Here is a 23,006-nt window from a genome sequence, read left to right as displayed (position 1 = left end):
CAGATGTGAAAACTTCCCTAACGTTTATCCAGGCTGCTGTTTGGCTTATATTTCTCATTCTATGTTTTTTAATTACTTATTGCAAAAAAATAACAAAAAAACTTACCAGAAAATGCTCCAATTTTTTGTGTTATCCCACCAGCTTCACCTGCTGCAACTGAGGTATTTCTCAAACAATCAAGAAGTGTGGTTTTTCCGTGATCTACATGACCCATAATGGTGATAATCGGAGGCCGTACAGAATGTAAACTTTTGTCTCCCTGCAAACTAAAAGCAAATGCATTTTGATAGCTTAACAAAAATCGCACACCACTTATACTGATCCCTCTGTCAAAGCTTTGGTAATTGTTCTACAAAAAATTGTAAGTTTGGAAATGTAGGCATGTTGAAATTAATTTCCTTTTTAGTGCCACATTACTGGTTACATACTTAAACTGAAAAAAGTTACATAATTTTGTTGCTGTTCGCCTATAGTAAGTTTAATGACCTGCAGTTTAAGCATATGTCACAATTTCATGATGTAATCAACACAAAAAAAAAAATCGTTTAAATTTTGGTATTTGTGAATGGAATCCTGCATGTGTGTTAACAAGCTAGCTGACAAAAAATATAGTAAAGTGTTATTTTTTTAGTGAAAAACAAACCTTTTGTATTCATCTTTATCATCAAACAGAGTCTTTTTTAGCTTGTGATTTTTGCTCTGCATTTTCCATCGAAAGCCACAAGCTTCTACCAAGCGGCGAATAAACTTTATATTTACCAAGTCTGTAATAGGCATAATTATTGCACCAATTGAAGTTGGCAACAACTTATTTAACTGAACTAAATACTTTATACTTCATAATATTTTCATATATATATAAAAGGAAAAAAGATAGAAAAAAAACGTAATGCTTAATTTAACGTAATCAAAATCACAAAACATTTTTTTCTGGCCCATACAATAAACACAAGATAAACCTTAGAAGTTGTTTAAAGTGCCTTTAATAGAAGATCCATTGAATGTACATACATATTTTTGTTGGGTTAGCTGAATAACTGACTTAAAAGTCTAAAACTTGATAAGCCTGCCGGAGTAGTTGTGTTTGTTATAGCATGCACAGAAATTCTTAATATGTCAAATAGATCACCAAAAAAATAAAAAATATTACAAAATTTTAGTTTATTTATTGGAAGCAAAATAGTTTAATCAATTTTCCAAGTATAATAAACAAAATATGTTTGATAAATTTAATTTGACCATTAAAAATATATATATTCAAATGAGATGGATTAATGGAAACAAACCCAAATTAGGTGGTATAGGCCTTCCAAAAACTGCTACGACAGTTTCTTGCATGTCTTCTGAAAAAACATAGACAAAAGTTTAACCACTGGCATAAAACTACGGGCCTTTGATGTGAATAAACTGTTATTGGAGTTGCAACCCTTTATGGGTTTTGTATTTTTAGGCTGAATTTCCAGTTGCTTAAATATGCATGTATAATTTTGTTACAAATGGTAACCGCAAAAAGCTAAAATAACATTTTTGGTCTTGCATGTTAAGAAATGCAAAACACATTTACATATGGGACCTAAGGGCCTGAAGTTGTTGTTAAAACACAAGTTCTGCACCAGCCTTTTACAGAATTTAGCTCATATGCATAAAAATCACAGAATGTATTGAGCTATTATTAATAAGCACTTACCAACTGACTTGCCACAGTTGGTCGAAATCTCATTGAGACTCATTCCTGCAGTGATTTCCACAACTTGACTTTTTGGATTATCAACATATTTTTTCCTTGTTTTTAATTGGTCTTTGAGTCGCTGTAAACATAAGTGCTGGTTTAGCAAGCAATTAAAAGTAAGGAAGATAGGCTCCAATGCATTAAATACCTTGTAACCACTTCATAGTTTTTGTGCCATATATCTATATATATATATATACAATAAAGTTGGTCAGCTTATCAAATTTATTTAGTTAGATTATAGCTTTTGATGTTTTAATAAGGAATTTACACGTGTAGCTAAGTAATTTAAATCAATGCACAATCACCAATGGCCGAATGTTTTGGAAAATTAGATTTCTTTAGTTAGATTATATCTTTTGATGTTTTAATAAGGAATTTACATGTGTAGTTAAGTAATTTGAATCAATGCACAATCACAAATGGCTGAATATTTTTGAAAATTAAATTTATTAAATAAGATTATATTTTTTGATGTTTTAATAAGGAATTTACACGGATATATATATATATACAGCAGAAGGGGCAAAAATACAATAAGAAAAGGAACTCCAGTATGAACAATAAATAAGTGACATTATAAAGTTGCTATTACATTTGAGCGCTGGTCTAGAAACCTACCACAGCGTTGAAACAATTATTGAAGCAATGCACAAAATTTAGGTAAGGGTGTCGGTTGGTGTTTGGGTGAGGGTGGGTCAAGTATTATTATTTAATAATATTGCTAAACCTACCCAAACCCGAAGGCCAACCCACACCTTAACCCAAATAATGTTTGTAGTGGTAGGATTTTAGACCAGGGCCTATATTTGTGTTAAGATTTGCATACTACAGTAATTAAGGGTAATCAAAACATCCTACTTTTGTTCTTTGTTGATTTTGCTTAACTCCCCTTTTTTGAATGGCAAGACATCCCTGAAAATAAAGCATATTTTACATGTGCATAGAATCCAACACCTGCACACTTTAAAATTTGGCACTGTGCACCCAAGATCTCTGTGTGCCATGAAAATGCAGACTGACTACTAAATGCATAGCAGTTTTCAAAATGTATGATAGACTCGAGTTACACAATAATGGACTTTAGCATTGAACATATTTTGTCTTAAAACAACAAATCTATTATGTTGGCCCAATTTTGGAGGCACTCGTCTCGGGAGTTGGTATCAATTAGCCCGTCTGGAAAAGTATGGTGGATTTTGACTAATTTTGAGTGAAATGTTCTTGAATTATAAAGCAGACCAGTGCCAAGTTGGAAAGTCATGTAGCAGCTCTCTTAGTAAAAATCTCAGTGAAATTCATTCGTCTGCGAAAAATTCATTGTCTGCGAAAACTTTAGTAGTCTCACTTAAGAGTTTTTGTTGGTAATTGATTTACAGAGGCACAAGCAGCGTTATTTTAGACAAAACCATCTCTACCAGTACTACCACCAGACAAAATCCTCGGGAAGTTTCAAATCTGGAATAAATGCAAAATCCAAACCTATTCTTGGGCTCTTGTCTAATTATTTGGGGGACCATATCTAAGATTGATCAATCTAATTTCAAATCACACAACACGGCAAATTGTACTCACCCCTACATTCAGGAAGCAATGGGAGTCTAATTCTACAGTTGGTATGGTGTGTCTTCTGCTGTAGTAATTAATACTTACAATAGAACTATTAAAGGAAGATAAGGAAAATCGACACGAAAACCTTTCAAGCGACTTCCTTACGAAGTATCCGGCCATTACTGCAATTAACTATTTTCAGGGTATTGTCATTTTGTTTTTTATAACCTTCAAGTGAATCGCAGCCGGTTATTGTAATTGAAATGTAAACAACGTGAAGTTTGTTACTCGTGGTTCGTAATTTAGAAAAATGAACGCCATTTTGGTACAAATATTGTTTATGACGGTTTACAGGTGTGATATGGGTAATACTTTTTTATACAGGTAGAATAACTTAAAGGCCTGAAAATATAACACTTAATTAAATATACTTAAACAAAGAAAATATAAATTATTATGCCAAAAAAAAGAAACTGTTGTAAACTTTAAAAATTGCTGTTCAGTTAAAATTTTTATTATAATTTAGTTTAAAATTGAACTCACAGTATTTGAACTGTATTCAATGAACACATGCATACACTTATGTGTGTTAACAACTGTCACCTAGCCCTTCTGAAGCTGCAAAGATTCAGGTTACGTGTCATGAGTATGCACCGAAACCGAAAGCCATTGCAGACTCACCGAATCTGTCGTTCAATGATGCAAGCAGGCTAGAAAAACACTTGACCTGAGGTCGTGTGTTCGAACCTTACTGAAGGCCTGTTGTTTTTCTAGCTTGCCCTGCTTGCATCATTGATTAATGGCTTTCGGTGTATAATCAAAATAGACTCCCGCTTATAGGGCAAAGGGAAGGAGGGGGACCACTAAATTTTCATAGCCGAATTTTCAATAGTGCCTCTCGGGGTTTAATGAAATGATTCGAGTTGGTCAGACGACTCAGACCTCACTATAGTGGCCCTGTTGAAATCAGTTTTGCTTATTTTTCTTTCTTAAGTGTCGTGTTAAAGCTCTCTATATTTTCGATGAATAATATCTTGTGTGGTTTAGGACCCATTGCGTAGCTGTTGCCTATTTTGAAAAAAAGCATGATCCGACATTGTCTACATGTCTTTAGAAAGAAAATGTGACAGGACCGGTAGAATTACCTCCGCGGACAGTAGTAATGGCATGACAAAACAAAGCTTTGCCCGTTATCATTCAGGGTGGCCTGCTGCCTTATTGACGTTTCTTTAATGGGGCCATTAAAGGCCTAATTACTCCCAATCGAAAAATTCTGGCTGGATGATCCAGGTCTGGTTAATTGTGACATAATTTCAATTTGGAGAAATGTTTGAAAACGAGTGTCTAAGAGCAGGACGCCTACCAATGTTGTAAATCGTTTTCAATAATGTGGGATGTACCGTAGCCTATGTTTTCAATCCGGATGTTTTTATTGAGGCTGCCATTTCGACAGCAATCATACAGTATTATTACACATGACAACAAAGCGTTCAACATCACAAAAAATAGAATAAGGCTTCGCGCATCGAAGGCCGTACTATTTAGACAAAGTCGGGCACGATGACATCCCTCGCACAAACTGCGTTTTTGTCATCTCTGAAGATGAAAATAAAAAATCTAGTTTTGTTTTATCGTGTTTTGTTGACGTTTTTAACACAAAAGCGCTTTGAATACTTTCGCATATTTTCCTTCTAACAAAACTACTTACACATATCGTCGAAAGTAAACAGATCCTATTCAAATTACTGTTTTGCCAACTACGATAAGAGTGACCCCCTCCCTTACTATATTTATACATCTTTTATATAATATACCTACCGGATATAGCGCAATAAATCAGCCTTTTTGTGTGAGTGTTTAATGTTTGTGCAATTATATGCCTTGGTATGTAGACTTGTATTTTGGCGTGCCGTCACATCCGTTTAAACACGAATACTGCAATGGTTAATTTTTGTGGTTCGGGTGAAATTTTTACGTAGCATAGTTTCTGCAGCCCTACTATGAAGTCAATGTACTTTCAACATATTTGTCAAAATTACGAATATGAATCTTTTGTTATGTGCCCAAGCGTAATGTGTCTCCTGAATTGAAGTTTAGCAAATTCAAACCAAACAAACCCCAATATTTTCGCTGTCCGCGCCCTTAAAAATGAATTTAAGTATTTTTTGGTTGTCTCACTGATATGCACAGAATGGGATCATATCGAATTACTTATGGCAGGGTGGTGGAGCATATTATAAGTATTGCCGGCTACTAATTGTATACTGCCAGCTTATTTAGTTTATTTCACAAGAGAAGGTCGCATAATAGAAGGAAAGCAAAGAGATCAGCAAAGGAGGCTGTTCTGGCCTAAGGTATAGTGACGAAGGCGGTCTCTGGGAAGACAGTAGATAAATAAACATTCAGCAGAAGCTTGCCATTGTGATTTATATTTCCGTTTCCGTGATTCAATGATAACCAAGTATGATAACTAAAAAAGTTCGACACAAGATTTTACATCCTGTCAGCGATCGTTATAATCCTTACAGTTATTAGGACCGTCAACGTCAGGTCTTAAACTGATCTAGCCTCTTATTTGAAATAATGGTAACCCCTGGCTTACTGTATGATAATATCAGAAGAACGGAAGGCACAGGACAATTACCAAACGAGGCACGGTAGAGAAAAAAGTTGTAAACCACTGCTCTATGCTTTACATTTGTGATAGGGAACTGATATGTCGGCCTACCAACCTAAGTCTGCCTGTGGTTTAGGATATTCGGTGTCCACGGATTTGGTATTTGTCCAGACTAGCTCTGCGAGGTATTATTTCAAACGTGTGAACGAAATATTCAACGGGAAATCTGTTAATCATTCGTAGATCGTAGACTACAAGCGTTCATAAACTTATCCTACAAGTTTCTCTTCGTCAATTCATGCTATAAACGCATTTCTACCGTATAAACAAAGTTACGTCACACTTATGTCCCATATATAGTCGAAACAAAACATATGTCCATTACTTGGAAGTCAAAATATTTTTGTGAGCGGGGAATTGGTGGTATAGGAGCTTATACGTTTTAAAACAATAGGTTATTTTCGATAGCTACAAGCACGATTGTGTGCTTTAATAAATAACAACGTTTTTCAACAAAACGTTTTAGTGCGTCGTATTTATGTTATCGTTTAGCCTATATTCAATACTTGCATAGGTCATTACTAAACGTGTTAGCAATGCGCTGTAGAAACTGTTTGAAACCGTTCTTTATTAAGGCAGAAGAAAAGTGAGGCCCATCCAGACAGATGGAATACATAAAGACACATCTCGACTTGCCTTCGAACAATAGTAACCTAAGAGAAGGGACAAACAGTCCGGCAAAGCAAATTGTTTCTTGATGTGCCTACAAAGTGTTTGCCCCCATAAAATTATTTATCTAAAAACTTAAGGGTATATAACATTTTCTTTGGACCTAGAGTGTAACCCTTATCCGTTTTTATTTTGGATTGTCGGCTTGTTGTTCGGTTGTTACTACAAAAATATAGGATATTACTTCTATGGCAAATGACATACACAACATCTATTTACTTTACATAAGCACAGAGAAAAACAGTTTTTTAGTATTAGCTTTTTATTTACTCCATTGGCGACGTCATAAAAGACATTATAACGACACAAACTTCATCAAAACAGAAATGAAAAAAAAACTACCTTTTTATGAAAACTTGATTAACTGTTAGGGTTTTCTGTTCATTCTATTGCAGTTAAGTTTAGTTCGAAATCATCTCAGCTTGTTTATTATCGACTAAAAAGGTACGTGATAAGGTAGCCTTATCTATTGTGTACATTAAACGATTTTTGTGACTTAAATTTGCGCGATATGTTCAAAAACAGTATTTAGTGTCGGCGCGTTCATGGTGACAAATAATTATGTCTGAGATATCTCTGGTGACAAGCCTACATTAGAGGAACGCGTCAATTCTGCTAGTTTGTCACCTCTGAATCTAATCAAGGTCACTAGCAGGCGACACCTTTATGTCTTTCTGGATTGACAGCAACCTATAAAAAGGAGCAACGTTGGTTACACTGTCGCAAACTAGATATAGCTAAACGGTGGTTGGGCAGATCGCGGCTTGTCTAAAAAACAAAAGTAACTTGATAGCAGCGCGACTCTCTCGCACCAGGATAACCAGGGAATCAAACTGTTCTTCGCCCTGTTTTTCCAAAGGTCGTACGAAAGTTCTGCCAGTTGCGCAAGTCTGTTAGAGGTCAGCTCACTTCGCCTTCGTTACTTCAACTGCCAACAGCTCAAGGTAATTCGTTTTTTAGACGCAGCTGTGCGATCTCGTTGCTTTGAGAGGTACCTAAATTTGCAATAATGAGCTCGGTTAATGGCATCAACGTGCTGTTTATATATCTTTGTTGATCTAGCAGAAGATTTTAAGGCGGAGATTCGAATACTTTAACCTAAAAGCTGCAGAAACTTTTATAAACAAGGTTAACTGGCAATAAAATAAATTTTAGTCAAGAAACGTTCCAACAAGCTTTGTTGTGCTGTACTGTCTTTACGAAAACAGTTAATTGACATGGTTGATATTTATATATAACGCAACTTGTTCTAATTTTAAAGTAGAACAATTAAGAACTCATTTTCGGGACAGGGCCGCCGACTGTGACTGGAATTTTGTGAAGATTAAGATTAAACTAGTTAGAAATTTGCCAGTAAAAACATTTTTCTTCGGCATAAAAGTTTAATACCTAATCTACCAGTTTTGTTTCCACCCCAAAAATACTTATTTTAGCTTGGTTGAAACAGAACTTACTGAGATTATGGGTAAAGTTGAGAAATAAATGAAAGTTACCTGAATACTTAAAAACAAATAACTGCGTGTTTGCTACTTAGAACATTTTGATCGACGTTTCATCGCACATTCGATTAACGCCGTCTCGCCGCAGGTTTTCTAGCAATCCCGAAATCGCCAATCGAGATGTCGTTCTTTTCCTGGACTAAAGTGATTCCGGCCGCCGCTTTGGCGCTAGGTGGCGCAAGCACCTACATCTACAATCAGCAGGAAGCCCAGGCCCGTCTCCCCCCGACCCGCGCCCTCAAATTTCCCCCGAGGTAAGTGTTTATTTCGTGTTTACGTGTTGTTAGGTATGTACGACTTCTGTGGGCTGTTAAACTTGGCCAGCTGTTAAGTCTATTCCCGTGGCCAGCCAGACAAACTCAGAGCGACTTTTTTTACTTTGTTAACTGCGAGGAGGAACACTTTACAAATGGGTAGAAACGAATTTCATTTCGCTTAGCTAGATTACTTATAACTTAAACTAACTAATCGACATTTTACATCCCCTCAAAACAATTACAACATGGGCGTAAGAACCGCAAAAAAATGAAAAGCCGCAGCTGGGCCATACCTATTCTAATTATTTTTGGGGGGTTTATGAACATGTCGGTTTTGAGACGTATTTTGAAATCTGTAAGTTGTCCGTAGAGTCCATTTGTTGTCCAGTTCTGCCAATTTCGTACGAAATGAGCTTCATTTGCCCACTTAATAACGTTAAAAAATGCTTCCGATTCCATTCAAAACACACCCTCATTCATAAATACTACGACTTGTATATTGCACTAATAGAGAAAGTAAACAACACATTCAGTTGCCAGACACGCCAAAACACGACACAAAACGGAGAAAAGCGTATACGCAAATAATGTTAAACGGGTGAAAGAAATTGGCCGTAAATTTACACAAAACGCGAATGCTGTGTTCTGCGAGATAGGGCAAGCAGAAAAGAGTCAAAAACGACGAAAATTTGTTTTGGACAAAATTACGTACCCCGCTGCTGGCTGTCATCAACAAAGTCAACAATGATTACCATAAATAAACAAATGTCTGTAAATACCAAAACGGTCGAGAGAGAATAGATAAAACCTTATGGTACATGCCGCCATTGTGTGGTGCTGTTTTGGCCAAAAAAGGTAAAAAAAGTCGTCATTATATCGTGTAAATATAGAGTCCGCACATTCAATAATTGTGTTATCCTTTCGATTTGCAAGGCTAACTGCGAAAATTACGCAAGTGAAATATCATGCTGGTATCCGCTTAACTACAAAAGGCAATCTATGTTATTATAAAAATGTAGAATATGCTTGCAAAATATAAGGCGAAAATGCTTCAAAATACTTTAAAAGTTTTAAAAGCGATCAGGAATATACATGTTGGAAACAAATTCTGCAAAAAAAAACACAGTTTACGTTGAAAAAATCAAATGAGATAAGTAGAGTGGAACTCAATAAAGCGTTGCCGCGTTTACTTGAAAGTAACCGTGTAATATTTAGGCGGTCTATTATATAATGAATTAATGCTGTAGCCTATACTCGAGCTACTTAGACAAGCCTTACAATTTTTCAAACAAAACGAGTTTAATGCGTGCAACAGTTCTCACACAAGTACTCGGATTTAATGTCAACTGTCGAATATTTTTTTACCGCTGGTAAATGTTAAAATTGTCGTCGAAAATAAAAAGCAAAATACCGGGAAAAATTTCTGTTGAAATATGACAAAAAAAATCTTTTGAATAAGGACAATATGTGCCATACAGATAAACAGATTGAGAAGTTGTGGCATTTTAAACGTTTGCCATCTACAAAGCGAAAACGACAAGTAAATGAACGAAGAAAAATATGTTTTATTCGAAACAAGTCAATCAATGATGAAAACTATTCTACAAATTTCGAACTAAAGGCAAATTTTCGAGCTCGCTATACTGCACACCCGGCCGAGTCGGACATCTCTAACTATCTAAGTATATTGATAAATGTTTTATCTAAAGTAGTGGTTCACAATCGGGAAATACCCAAGATTGCCTAGAGGCCCCTAGATATAAGTGTCATTTTATTTATTTTTCGCCAAATTGGTGAGCGTCTAGCTACGGTAGATTGTATACGGCAAGCGTAAAAAAAGCAAGATATATTTTCCTACATTATGCACAGTTGATTTGTGCTGGTCGTAATAGGTTTATTGTGGAATACCAGTAAACCGCATGGCTGGAAATTGTTGGACAGTATATCTATAGTTACTGCAGAGGCATACGAGCCAATTGGGCTCGGGAGTCACTAAACAAAATCTAAAGAAAGGCATCTAGCATAACTTTGGTGCCGCACTTTGAACCTCTTGTCCAAACGAAAATGAGCATAAATCCCCATCAGAATGGCGCCTGCGTTTGGTGTGTTTGCCCCTAGTAGCAACGCAATTCTTCAGGCTAACGGCGCGAACCTTAGGCGGTTTTCTTCTTGCTGACGAACACGACAGACACCACTATTATCACGATCAGTACGAGCAGTACTGCGGCCAGGCAGATCCATAGCTTCTTGTTCCGTAGCCACATCTTGCGCCTGATCTCGATCGTTTTCTTCTCGAAGATGCTGGCGCTCTCTTTCAGCTTCTGCGACTTGTCCTGGGTATAGAAAATTTACGGTGGAACAGGTTTACCCCAAAATTACGGTGTGACGCGCTTTTTTTCGAACGCGTTTTTTGAGGCATGCAGAACGCAGACGAAATAAGGCAAAATAGTTTTTTTTTATCAATTTTCTGCTAAACATAGTTTTTGTCTTCTGATGAGCCTTATGGATCTACAGCATAAGGAAAGGTTACCACGGAGTCTTTAAATCTTTAAAAGTTTTTGAATGTCTTTGTATTGATTTGCGTATAAAAAATTCTTCGAAAAAAACCTCATGTTTTTTAAGCGTCTTTGAATAGTCTTTATTTTATATGCAGCTTTAAGGTATGTGTTAAGTACGGTTAAAAAAAATTGAAAAAATATTTTAAGAGGTGTTGAACAAGGCATTTATACCGTTAATTTTGGAATTAGATTCAAAAAAACATAGAGCGACCCAATTTTAGGTCTTTAAATACCTACAATTTTTTTAATGTCTTTGAATTTTTATTTTTGGAATTGTAAGGCAACCCTGATAACCATATCATTCCGAGGCTGATATCACCATAGTCTATAGCAGTGTTTCTTAAACAGGTGAATGGTTCACCTCAGGGTGAATAAACTTTTTGCGCGGGTGAACCAACCAAAAGGGGTGAATAAGGGTGAACCGTCAAAATTTTTTATCATATCATAAGACAAGGGTGAAGGAAATCTGGAGATAAATGCTAGGGATGAACAAAACTAAAAAAAGTTTAAGAAGCACTGGTCTATAGTATAAGTATCGGTAATTCGCCACATTTAAAATGCGCATTTTGGTTACCACAAAGCACCCAACGAAACTTTTTCAACCTGTAGATCGTTAAACTTTCCGAGCTAAAGTCGCTCTAAACGCCCCGAGTAAAGCACGGAATAAAACAAACTCTCCGCAACAACCGTTTCTTATTTTGCCCCAAATGCGAGTTCTTCAGAAAGCGCTATGTAGTCTTACCTGCAGGTTTTCCAGTTTGTCGCAGCGCTCGTTTAGCTTGCTGCTGTTGTCTTTCATGATGTCGACCACCTTTTGCACCTGAAATCAACACAGAGGCGGGTTATTGAAGGAAAAACTGACAAAGTTCGGGCTCCTTATATCAGGGGCGGATCTAGGGGGACACCAGACCACGGACCTGTAACGATATTTTCGGCCAAAACTTTAATTTTGTTTCTAGTATGACGTAGTAAGAATATCAAGGCCCATAGGCTACAGAAGTAGATAGCAATTTGAACGTATTTTGAATAACTCTTTTATTTATTTTCAACATAGAAAAATGTATAAAACTATATTGAAACTAACTATGTTGAAAATGAGTAAAGAGTATATGTTTGACGATTTAAGGAAATCTTTTCAGGTCAAAGGCGCCGTGCCCTTTATGGCTAATTGCGCCGTGTGAACTAATGTCATTAAGGAATTTCATAAAAGCCCCTATAATTTGTGCCTATAATGTGTCATGTCTCCGTTTGAAGTATGATATTTAAACACAATATATATACGCTTTTTTCCCCCGCTTTGCATAATTAGCCTTGTCTTGACACTTATAGTTTCGCACGGGATTTTTAGGATTAGTTATTTCATGACGAATTTTATACCGCCATGTGTGAAAAATTGTAATGCTTTTTCATACCCCTCAAAACCTAAATCTTGAAACCACCCCTAAAAACAGGAGACAGCATTGTGACATGACGAACGTTGTGTGGCAGTGAATGCAGCGAAACGTGTGTTGAGACGCGAGTTGTTTTGTTTGCGTACAGGAAAAAACGATGCGTGATTCGTGTTTACCAAATAAACCCAAAATCAAAATTAGACGTCGGGCTATTTTTGCGTAACACTGATTTAGCACATTTTTTTACGCAGTGGTTTTTTCGGAGATGAAATGATGTTCAGGGTTAGTCAATGTTTATTAATTGTCTTCCTAAAACTCTTTTAGACCGATTTGGCCTTGTTTCTAAGCGCAGTGATATTTGCGGAAAACAATGTCTGCAGTCCACGACCGGTCGCTGCTATCTTTTGTAACTATATTGCTCCCCTTCAACTCTTTTCGACCGACTTTCTTCACATTGTTACCCGATCAGCAATTGCCCACATCCGACGTTTAATACCCGACTGGGAAACGCCTCGCCAACTAAAGCTTTTAAGCTCATCGCACGTACGCAATATGCCTATGCTCTATGGCCATGGAACAATGGCACCAAATACTGTTCTGCAACGAACTTTTAAAGTACTGGTGTTTGATGGGTATGGTGTTACTGGTGTTTTTTTTTAACAGATCACTCAGACTCTTTGTGATCAACGCCAACATTTAAGTAGTGGAATCAGGTATAGCACTATGTTACTGCAAATTGTATTGAATTCTTGCTTTCGGACAACCATGCTTCATCAGGCCATTTTATACATTTTATACTTTGACCTGATAAAGCACGGTTGTGCGAAAACTTGCCGAGAAGTCAATACAATCTATCTTTACATAGTGCAATCTGATTCCTCTATTTATAGTTAGACAAATACGGCGATTTACAAAGAAACACTTAAGGAGGGTGCTCGGACAACAGGATACAGAATATAGGTTGATTTCGTTCTAAATGTTGGGTTAGGTTTAGCGTTGTAATACTTGCTTTACTTCATACTTCAGTGGTAACCTTCATTAAATTGCGGACATAGCGCTACGTAGGGATTCCCGATAGTGCCGGATCGTAGCCGATACCGATAAAAAGTGATATTATCGGTACTCGTCCGATATTCGGGTGGTATCGGCGCCGTTTCACGTTTTGCGGTCCGAAGCAGCAATTTCTGCTGTGAAAGTCAAGTTTATCAGAAATATTCAATTCCAAACCGAAAACAAATGGGTTTCCTAACGGCAAAGCACATCTGCACCTAATACACTGAAAAGCATTCACATTGAACAATTTTCCTTATTAGACCATAGTAATGCCTGTGTCGGATAATGGGATCGGATCAGGTCGCAATTATTGTCAACCAAAACATAGGGTTTCGGTAACGGAGTAAAGTTCCATGTATCGGACATTCCGAACGCCGTAAAAATGGTAAAACTTTTTGTTGTCTTTGTCTTTTATTTTTGAATTAGGTAGCTGCGAAAACCAAATTACCTTAATTATAGGGTATCGCATTTTCCTAAAAAAAATCATAAAAATAAAAAAAGGAAAGCAATCCCGGCACTGAAGTAAACCGTCCTTTGAAAAACACCAAGCAAAAAACAAAATCCCCATCGCAAATACCTTAATTGGCCACAAGAGCACACGAAGTTCGCAAAAAATATGCGAAATGTTAAAGTGGCAAGACACGTGTAGTAATGAGACGCCAAGACGCAGCTGATACTTACCGCCGCGTCCATCTGCTGAAGGTTCGCGTTACTGCTGCCGCCTCCGCTTCCACCAGCCTGCTGTTGCGCCGACGAAGCATGGCGACTGGTCGAGGGTGAAGGGTCGCAGCTCGGGGCCAGGGGTTGGGCGGGGTCGCTTGGGGTGCGACCTAGTTCCTCATGCTGATGCTGCGGCGTTGACGGCGCCTGTTTTGGTGGCATTGTGGCGAACACTGACGAGGGCTCCGGGTCTGATGAAATATATAAGATAAAATTCGCTGTGAGGACTTCAATATTCGTCTGGCCGACAAAGGTGTTTAAATCCACCCTAAACGGAGAACAAATAACCAACAAATGTCGCTGGCGACACGTAGCCGTATTTTTTTGACTAATTTTGCTATTTGTATGAAATTTTGCGGATATACCTTGGAGAAAAACAACTTTTCCCGTGAAAAATGGCATAAAATGAAAAAAAAATTAAAAAAAAATTCAGCGATAGAACGTTGAAATATTTAACTCCGTTTTTAATTTTTCTACAACTGGTAATTTTTTACCGATAAAACAAAAAGGTTTTAAAAAACGGCCAAATTGTGTTGTAAAATGCTCAGCATATTCACGCTTATACAAGGCGGCTGCAAAATACTCCCAAAATACCACGGACCTTCGTTCTCCTTGGAATCCTCATTCAGGTATTCCATGGTGGCGAAAGGCACTTTTTCTTCGCCCCTTTCCCTGCGACCGTTTCCATCTCGGCCTCTGAACGTTCTTCGCGAACCCCGCACCCTTTGCATCCTGCAAAGTATAAAAGACACATTATGACCCTTTGACGCAAAAGAGGTCTAGCCCAGCGGTTCTCGACCTTTGTAAGCATCTGAGCCAAATTTGAACAGTTGATTTTAAAAGAAACCTCAAAGAGATCAAGCATTTTACTGAAAACAATTTTTTATTAATAACAACAAATTACAATAAAGAAGACATTGTGCCTTTTTATTTATAAGGAAATGTTTCGTTTTCCAATTACTCCGAATTGTCCTATTTTCTTGCTGAATAAGTCATGCTTTATTCGAAGGGTTGTTTTGGTATCGCGGTATGTTATGTGCAGGGGCGGATCCAGTATTTTTGTTTTGTGGTCATAAAAATGTTCAAAGTTACGTTATCAAACAATTGATCTTAAAACACCTGCGGTTGTTCTGACAAATCATTTTATTTTTTCAACCCTGTTGGGAGCCGCTAAAAAGATGGTTAGGAGCCGCGGTTTAGAACCACTGTTCTGTACGATCAAGACTGTTTGTAACAAAGAAAGATGCACACACATATGTGTGTTAACCACTGTAATCTAGCTCTTCTGAAGTTGCCTTTTGATAAACGATTGCGGCTTACGTATCATTAGTATACCGAAAGACTCACGTGAGTCTGCGATGGCTTTCGTTGTATACATTGAACTGTTTGAATATTTCCCCGTTTAGGTTTAGAAAATAAAGTTTTAATTGTCCAAGTCTGTAAATCCGACATCAACTCACGGCAAGCTGCTTTAACATCGTAAAAGCTCGTCCAAAAATCCCTTTATTCTGCCAGTTCTAATTTTCTAACCCGTGACACGTGTACTGACGTCACTGACCCATATAGAGGCGCCGTTACTAGTGTTTCCTGTTTGCGTGGTGGTTCTGCTTTCAATTATCTCACGGGATTTACCTTACCAGCAGATTGTCATATATGTACGCATTATCTTACGCGCGCCATAGTAACTATAGGTTACACGTAACACCGGCATAGGCAAAGCACAGCACCCAGTGATGATTTTATTGGGTCCCGACTCCGAAATGACCCTGGATTGGTCACCTACGTCACACGCCTTGTATAGAGTTGTGATTAATAGCAGACCGGAACTACACCACGTGACACGGTTCCGCAGTAAAATATACGCGCCAAACTTTAATAAACACCCTATACGCAATATGCAATATATATATAGGCTATATACAATATATATACGCAATATATATCTTTTTTAGAAATATGTTTCACGCAATGCTTTTTTTAAGCGCCAATATAACTAAACATTTTTTACAAAAAGTTTTTGTCCTAAATAGTTTTACAAAATTTACAAAAAATCACTAAAGTCAGAATTGTATCTAGTTTATTTGCCTTCGCAGAACAATTTTTCAGTTATGAAATGTATGGTGATTGGTTGACAAATAGAAGCTATAACCTATTCGGCTATACTAATTAATTAGTTTTCTGTTAATCAATATATATGAAATTTTCGCCGACTCCCTAATTCCCAGAAGCTCTATTCGTTTTTAAGATCTACCGGATTAAATTCTCAACTAAATTGCATTTCATTTCATGTTAATTGTTCTGCCACAACATCTTATTGTGGACAGCAAAATTAATCGTCCACAAAGTAAAAAAAAATGATATAAGCGAACCTAAACGTCTGATAAGCACTGTGGCTTAGATCAATTGGTTTACAGAAGGGGTTCCCAACCTGGGGGCCATGAAAAAAGATATCCAAGTCAACTATATCAATAGCAGAATAAATAAATTAAAATTTAATAAAAATACTAGTACAGCAATAAGCTACTTCTTGATCTTGAGTTTTCTTTCTTTATTTTAATTTTTAGATTTATGAATTTCGATTTATAAATAGGGGACCTTTGATTTCTCAAAAATTTGAAAGGGTGCCACGGTGTAAAAAAGGTTGGGAATCCCGAGCTTTTGTATCGTTTCCAACTGGTTCCCCGACCTCTTATAAAGCGTTCGCCTAACAAAACGATAACATGCCCTTCCCCTCTGCGATCTAAGATAAACAACAGCGCAAGCAAAACAGCAGCAAACCCAGCCTTACCCTCTGCCCGCTGGACTTAGGTCCTTGCTGCTCGGCGGCGAATTCTCGTTCGAATCTTTAGGGGCCGCGGCCGTCTTCTTCTTCGACTGTTTTCCCGGCGTTTTCTTGCACTCGGTTTCGATTTTCTCCCGGCACTTGTCGTGCACGTTGGCGCTGCATTCTGAAAGCAAAGCAGAAGGCACGCTGAAAAAGCGACTTAAACAAAATTTAGAAACAAAAATATTTTTTAAAATCGATATGTACATTGGCGTATGGTTGTTTCTCAACTCACTTCTCTCTGAGTCTGTGTATAGCTCAGTCGGTAGAGCGACGGTCCCGGCTTGACCGGAGGTCGTGAGTTCGAACCTCACTGCAGGCTAGTTATTTTTTTAGCCTTGCTTGCGTCTTCGATCGACATATTTCGTAAGTCTGCAATGTATTTAGGTGTCTATTGATACCTAGCCGTAATCGTTGGTCAAAAGGAGCTTTAAAAAAGTCTAGATTACAGCTGTTGAACGCCGCGTATGTGTGTGTATCTTTTATTGTTTTGAATTTTTGCTAATTGAAAATCTGCTGGTTATTTGAGTCTTGTTGTATTGGAAACCATTAGGAAACATCCTTGGGAATAAGGGATTATGGCGTCACTCGTAGAGATAATCCTATATTTTCTCATATAATATGTTGGTTATTTATCTCTTAAAATTTGTACCTTAAATTTGTACCTTAACGATAACGGCGCAATTTTTAAGCAATTTTTTTTTATTTTAACTTTACGCGGGTCAAAGTTGCGTTCTAGGTGTGAAAAATAAGGGGAATGATTTTTTTCTAGCTATACAGCTTTGCTTTGCGACCATTTTTTGTTATGTGGGCCCTAACCTAAGCTGCATAGACTATCGAGCACAAATGTGTGGGCGTATTGAACCTTTGCCTTTCAGTATACCAGTCTATCTGTACAATGCAAATTCCACCGCCGGATGCCAAACTTCCAAAGGCGCAGAAAAGGATACGCAAAAGGTTTTCAAACTGTGAACAGCCTTTATACACATTTGGTACACAAAAAAAGGAAAGAACTCACAGCATAATTTATGAATAGCATTGTATAAAATATATGTTTCTTTGACTTGCGAAAGTATAGTAAATGGCAAAAGTTTAGCATAATGGCCGTTTAGGAAATCGAGACCGTTATTGATCCACGTGTTGTGTCCAGGCTTGTATAATTTTGGTTATAATTAACCCGTTAACTGCTATCCAGGAAAAAACAGGGCTTTATGGTTAAAAAATACAAGATATTTGAACGTCCTCAGTATTTTTTTCGCTTTATATACTATATGCGTTATTTAGTTCTCCGAACAAATATTCTTGACATTCGCGTTACTATTTATTTATAAACACCATATGAACACAAAGTTTGCTTAAAATAGCCGATTCTAAAGCGAACCCGGTCGATCTATCCAGCACGCCGTAAGTTGAAAATACGCCTAACCGTTTAACTCTAAACAGAAGCTTTGAATCGTCGTCCCAACAATAAAAACGTTGGTATTAAAAAGTGCATTGGCGTGCAAAACATCAACATTATTCTGATTGAAACAGGAAGACGGGCTCTAAAATCGTTTTTAAAATGACTCATTTCAGGGTTGCCACATATATAGTCGTTTAATTGCTTTTATGTGCAGCTTCAAGTTTTATGTTAAGTAAGCGCAGTTAAAAACATTTTTTAACTATTTATAACTGTGTCGGTCATGACATTACTCTTATTTAGAATTATATTAAACATCGTGATCCAATTTTAGGTCTTTGAAAGGCTATAAGTTTTCTTTGAAAAGTCATTAAGTGTCTTTGGTGTTTTTCATGAAATTGTTTCAACATTGTATTGATTAGATACTGCTTCGTTAAATAAGCACCTGGCCGATATTTTTTTATCTTGTTTCTAGCACCGTGGCCATCCACGCAACATGTCGCATAAAAACGCAATTTTTTAGACACAAAGCGGCGGACAAAATTAGTTAAACACCAATTATGGTTAAAGCATCAACCGAAACGTTCGTTATATTGTTATGCGTCAACGGCCTTTTATTTTTGCGCATAGCTCTAGAAACGATCTTCCCAGACTTAAATAGGTTCCAAACAGTATCGTTATCCACTTCACCGCGTACTTTTGTGAGTCGTCATTTGACACAATTACTTAAGTCCGAATCAAGTCATTTTTTCCAAAACACTCAAGTCAAGTCGAGTCATTTTGGTCGAAAGACTTAGGTCACGTCAAGTCATTTAAAAACAGTGACTTAAGTGCACTGTATAATCAGTCATTAATCTAAGTCATTACAAAATCTCCGATTGGTGCTTAAACCGCACCTTATCGCAGAAACTTCGTTTGCTTTACCTGAGCACTTGAATCCCTGGTTGACAACTCCCACCAGCAGCTTGGTGCAACAGTCGCAGAAGGTCGGCTGCTTGTAGGTCTTTTCGCGAAAGTTGTGCTGTCCGACCACCTAAAAACGAGAAAGCAGTTGTGATGAGACAGGCATATGGGTGCATTTATTTGTTAAATGTTCGGTATTGGGAAGCTAATTTACTCGTTTACAAATATGGTCAGCATAAAAGTATATAACCCAGTTTGTAAACTGTTGCTACCAAGCACAATTAATCAAAAACGGCTCCTCTGGTGATTGTAATTAATTGCAATTACCAGAGGAGGCGTTTTTGATTAATATACACAATTTATTAGCTCTTTGTTCCAAATTACAACTGCTTAGTTGACGAAAACGCTCACAAAGGCGCTTTCTACATCCTTATAGATTAGGGTGCGAAACTTTTATGTTATTTAACGAAATACTGTTTGGCCAGCCCGTCTATACTTTTGATGAAAACTTGCCGAAAGTTTTAAACTTAGAACAGTAAAATAAATTAAACATTAGCGTAGACTAGTAAAAAAAATAACGAAACTAGTACCAAGGCCGAGTATACTGGTGTTTAACCATGCTGCACGACTTAACAACGCTTACTTGTTGAATTGTTAAACGCTTGGAAAACATTTTACGAAATTAAACAATTATAATATTCTTGCTTCGGGCTGTCATTTGTTTGAAGTGCGTTGAAACCGAAAAAATCTCCCGGAAACCGTTTGAATGTCGCTTGTCACTCACCATTTCTATGCAGCCCTTTTGCAAGTCCTCCTGGCATTTTTCGTGTACGTCCGTTTCGCAACCTGCAAAGAAAAACGGACAGATAACATTAACATTGCTATAGTTGCGATTAAACTGAGTTATATCTGAAATTGACACTCGAAAACTGAAAAAAAAATTCTAAAGCTTTTTACAATATGAAAGGTTTAAATTCCAACGGTTCGTTTCACATAGTTTGACAGCTAAAACTTTTCTTTTTCCAACACGTTTGGTGAATAGCGTTGCATTTTAATGCCCCTATAGCATTCCCCATTAATATCTGGATGTTTAAACATATTTTTAAGCAGTTAAGCGAGTTTGGGAAGTGGTTATGTAAAGGAGTAATGAATCGGAATTTAGTTAAAAGGTCCTACAAATCAATTTGGGGCAATGTATTCTTATGGCCGCAAAACTGAGTTTAAAAATTGTGTTGCGGTTAATCGCGATTTTAATTTAGTTTTATAGCTTGAAACCAAACAATTCAATTTATTGGTACACAACGGAGTTAAATTTGTTCAATCATAAAAACATGTTGCATAGAGCCACAATTTTGAGTTTTACTGCTGCCAAAAACTTTCTGAGCTTTATCGTTAATATACGCGTCGGTGGAACAGTAATCGACAAGCAGAAACCTGCTGCCAATGGTTTTGAATTTCATAATGACACGCCTTTTTACACAACAACCCCCAAAACGCTACAGTAATCGTAATATTCACCACAAGCGGCAGAAAATAAAAAAAACGTACGCTTGCATCGGAGTCCTTGCCGCATGACTCCCACCAGCAGGCCGCCGCAGTGCGCGCAAAAAGTCGGACGCTTGTAGTTGTGCAGCTGGAACACGTGCTGGCTGACTGACTGCATGTTGCCAGGCTGCTGAGACCTTAGAGGCTGCTGCTGCTGATTTTGTGGCTCTTCGAACGGATTGGTTGACGTAGAATCGGCCCCGAGCGACTGATAGTTGTCGTACCCCGGTGCACTTTCGGCGAACGGATTTGTTTCGTCCTGATCGGCGTCGAACGGGTTGGTGGACTGCGGATATACGCGCGGAAGCGGGCGCTGGTTAGCTTGGAGTTTGTAAATAATAATACACAAAAAAAATAAAGCCGCGTTGTTTTTTGTTTTTGGCAAACGTTGAATTCGGGCCGCGTGGGTTTTCGCTTGGAAACGCGTTCGTCTGAAACGCTTGCAATCGCGACCTTTTGACAAGTTTACAAGCTCGCTTTGAAAGCGCTCGGCTATATTTTTTTCAGTTTTGCCGCAATATTTTCATCCAAACGGGAAAACGAAGCTTTAAACATTTTTCAAAGCATAAAACCGCCCTGCAAACACAACTTACCCTTCTGCTCCGCGTTTACGATAAATAAGCAAAACTTTTAGGAAGTTTACAAAATCGTTTTTTAGCATTGGCAACGCACGACAGAAAACTGAACGATCAACACTGAATAAATTCGAAAACACAGCGGAGTTCACCGCCTGCTCAAAATCCAACACAAACAAACGCAATCTACAGTTACAGCTGTGACAACCAAAACTGACAACTCACCATGCTGATCGTCGGTATGCGAATCTTAAACAGAAAGTATCGCAAGAGATCCGAGAATGGCCATGGATTAAGTTAAGATTAACGCTAAGGACCTCTTTGGACACACACTATAGACCAGTGTGCATATACAGTGTACACAGGCTGCTGTTTCCAGCAGATACAATAATCCTGCAATTTGCGGAAACAAGCCGCTGCGTTTAGGCTGTTGTTGTCTGACCGCAACGAGGCTGGCGCGAATGCAGTAAGGATGCACCAAAACCTCTGTCTGGCATTGAAAACGAGCTGCAGATCGTACAAGGCGCTGTCCAAGTGACCCTGAAACTGATCGAAATCTAAAGGCGCGAGTATTTATTTGCGCAGTGTCACGTTGAAGCTTTAAAACGCTAATAGAGCGACTGCTCTGGCATTCCAGTCATACGCAGGCGTTTGTGAGATATCCGAACAATTCTTCGGTCCGAAGCGATCCCGATCAATTCACGCCTTACTATACTAACAAGGCGCCTTCTGCGGCTATGGGAGGAAGTCGTTCTTTTAGGAACAAAGGCGTGAGTAAAGTCTCGACGTTTAGCGCTCGTCGGCGCAACAAAGCGAGTTTCCTTGTCCCGAAAAGCTCTTGCACGGCCGAATATTGGTAGGTACGTCACCGCTATATGCGACGTGTACATCAACTAACGTGCTGTGACGCGATTTTGACGATGCGCAGACTTTGGGCAACAGCAATGGGCTATATACGTGTATAATGCCGGGGTGGGGCCTTGCAATTTGCGTATATATATATTCCCGATTGTATACGCGATTGCTGTGTTGACAGCGTTCGCTATAAACGTATAACCAAAGCTATACGAATGGATACGACTTGGCTGCGTGACAAAAAATGCCTACTAGATGTACGTTCAGAACACCGCAATCTTCTCATACAGGCACCGCAGTAGCTAAACAGCGTCGAAAAAACGTACAAAAAAACACCAAAACCGTTTACAAATTTTTAAACAAATTTGTTCGCGAGAAATAAAAAAATCGTAAGCTATACATAAATTATAAAAATATGCTACGCAATAAAAGTTTGATAGAATCTTGAAAAAATCTTAACTCTTACGTTGTAGCTGACAGATATTAAAAAACAAACAATAGCAACAGTTTCTTACGGCTAGTTCCGTTTACCGCATAAATCTTACCTTTGTTAAAAAACACTTAATGTATTGCTTTGGCCGCAAAAAGTCGTAAAAACCTCATCGTCAACTCACCTATATGTAAACTTCGTCGCTCTCTTGGGCAAATTTCTGTGCTTGTGCAACGGTAAGACGAGGACGCCTTTAGCCAGCTCGTGAAAAATCCTCGCTGAAATGAGAATCACGATGACCACGACAGACAATGTAGCGGCAGCACTAGTACCAATAGTAGTGTAGTAGTAGTGGGGAAACAGACTCCTG

At 37.9% G+C, this 23,006-nt stretch overlaps 2 protein-coding genes across 3 annotated transcripts in view; one reads left to right on the top strand and one right to left on the bottom strand.

The window, feature by feature from the left end:
* Positions 1-7,503: 7,503 nt before the first annotated feature.
* The window catches only part of LOC146166808 (creatine kinase S-type, mitochondrial-like), a 28,887-nt gene continuing 13,384 nt past the window's right edge, over positions 7,504-23,006 (top strand). Inside the window, exons 1-2 of one of the 2 annotated variants that reach the window (XM_083390945.1) lie at positions 7,504-7,571; positions 8,215-8,380. In XM_083390945.1, coding sequence (XP_083247071.1) covers positions 8,247-8,380 — 134 coding nt within the window. In that variant the 5' untranslated portion in view covers positions 7,504-7,571; positions 8,215-8,246. Of the gene's footprint in view, positions 7,619-8,214; positions 8,381-23,006 lie in introns of both variants that reach the window. The other variant, XM_083390946.1, reaches the window with a different exon arrangement.
* LOC146166809 (uncharacterized) lies at positions 8,887-21,058 on the bottom strand. The gene is made up of 8 exons (XM_083390948.1): positions 20,780-21,058; positions 20,016-20,077; positions 19,253-19,361; positions 16,894-17,053; positions 14,707-14,837; positions 14,067-14,296; positions 11,684-11,761; positions 8,887-10,716 (listed from the first exon to the last, which is right to left on the bottom strand). Exons 1-8 carry the CDS (start codon positions 20,892-20,894, stop codon positions 10,537-10,539), a joined length of 1,065 nt encoding a protein of 354 aa, XP_083247074.1. The 5' UTR covers positions 20,895-21,058; the 3' UTR covers positions 8,887-10,536.

Source organism: Ascidiella aspersa, chromosome 1 (genome assembly GCF_963924565.1).
Source record: "Ascidiella aspersa chromosome 1, kaAscAspe10.2, whole genome shotgun sequence".
Classification (NCBI taxonomy): Eukaryota; Metazoa; Chordata; class Ascidiacea; order Phlebobranchia; family Ascidiidae; genus Ascidiella; species Ascidiella aspersa.
Note: the sequence above shows the minus strand (reverse complement) of the source record. Positions and strands in the feature narration are given on the sequence as shown.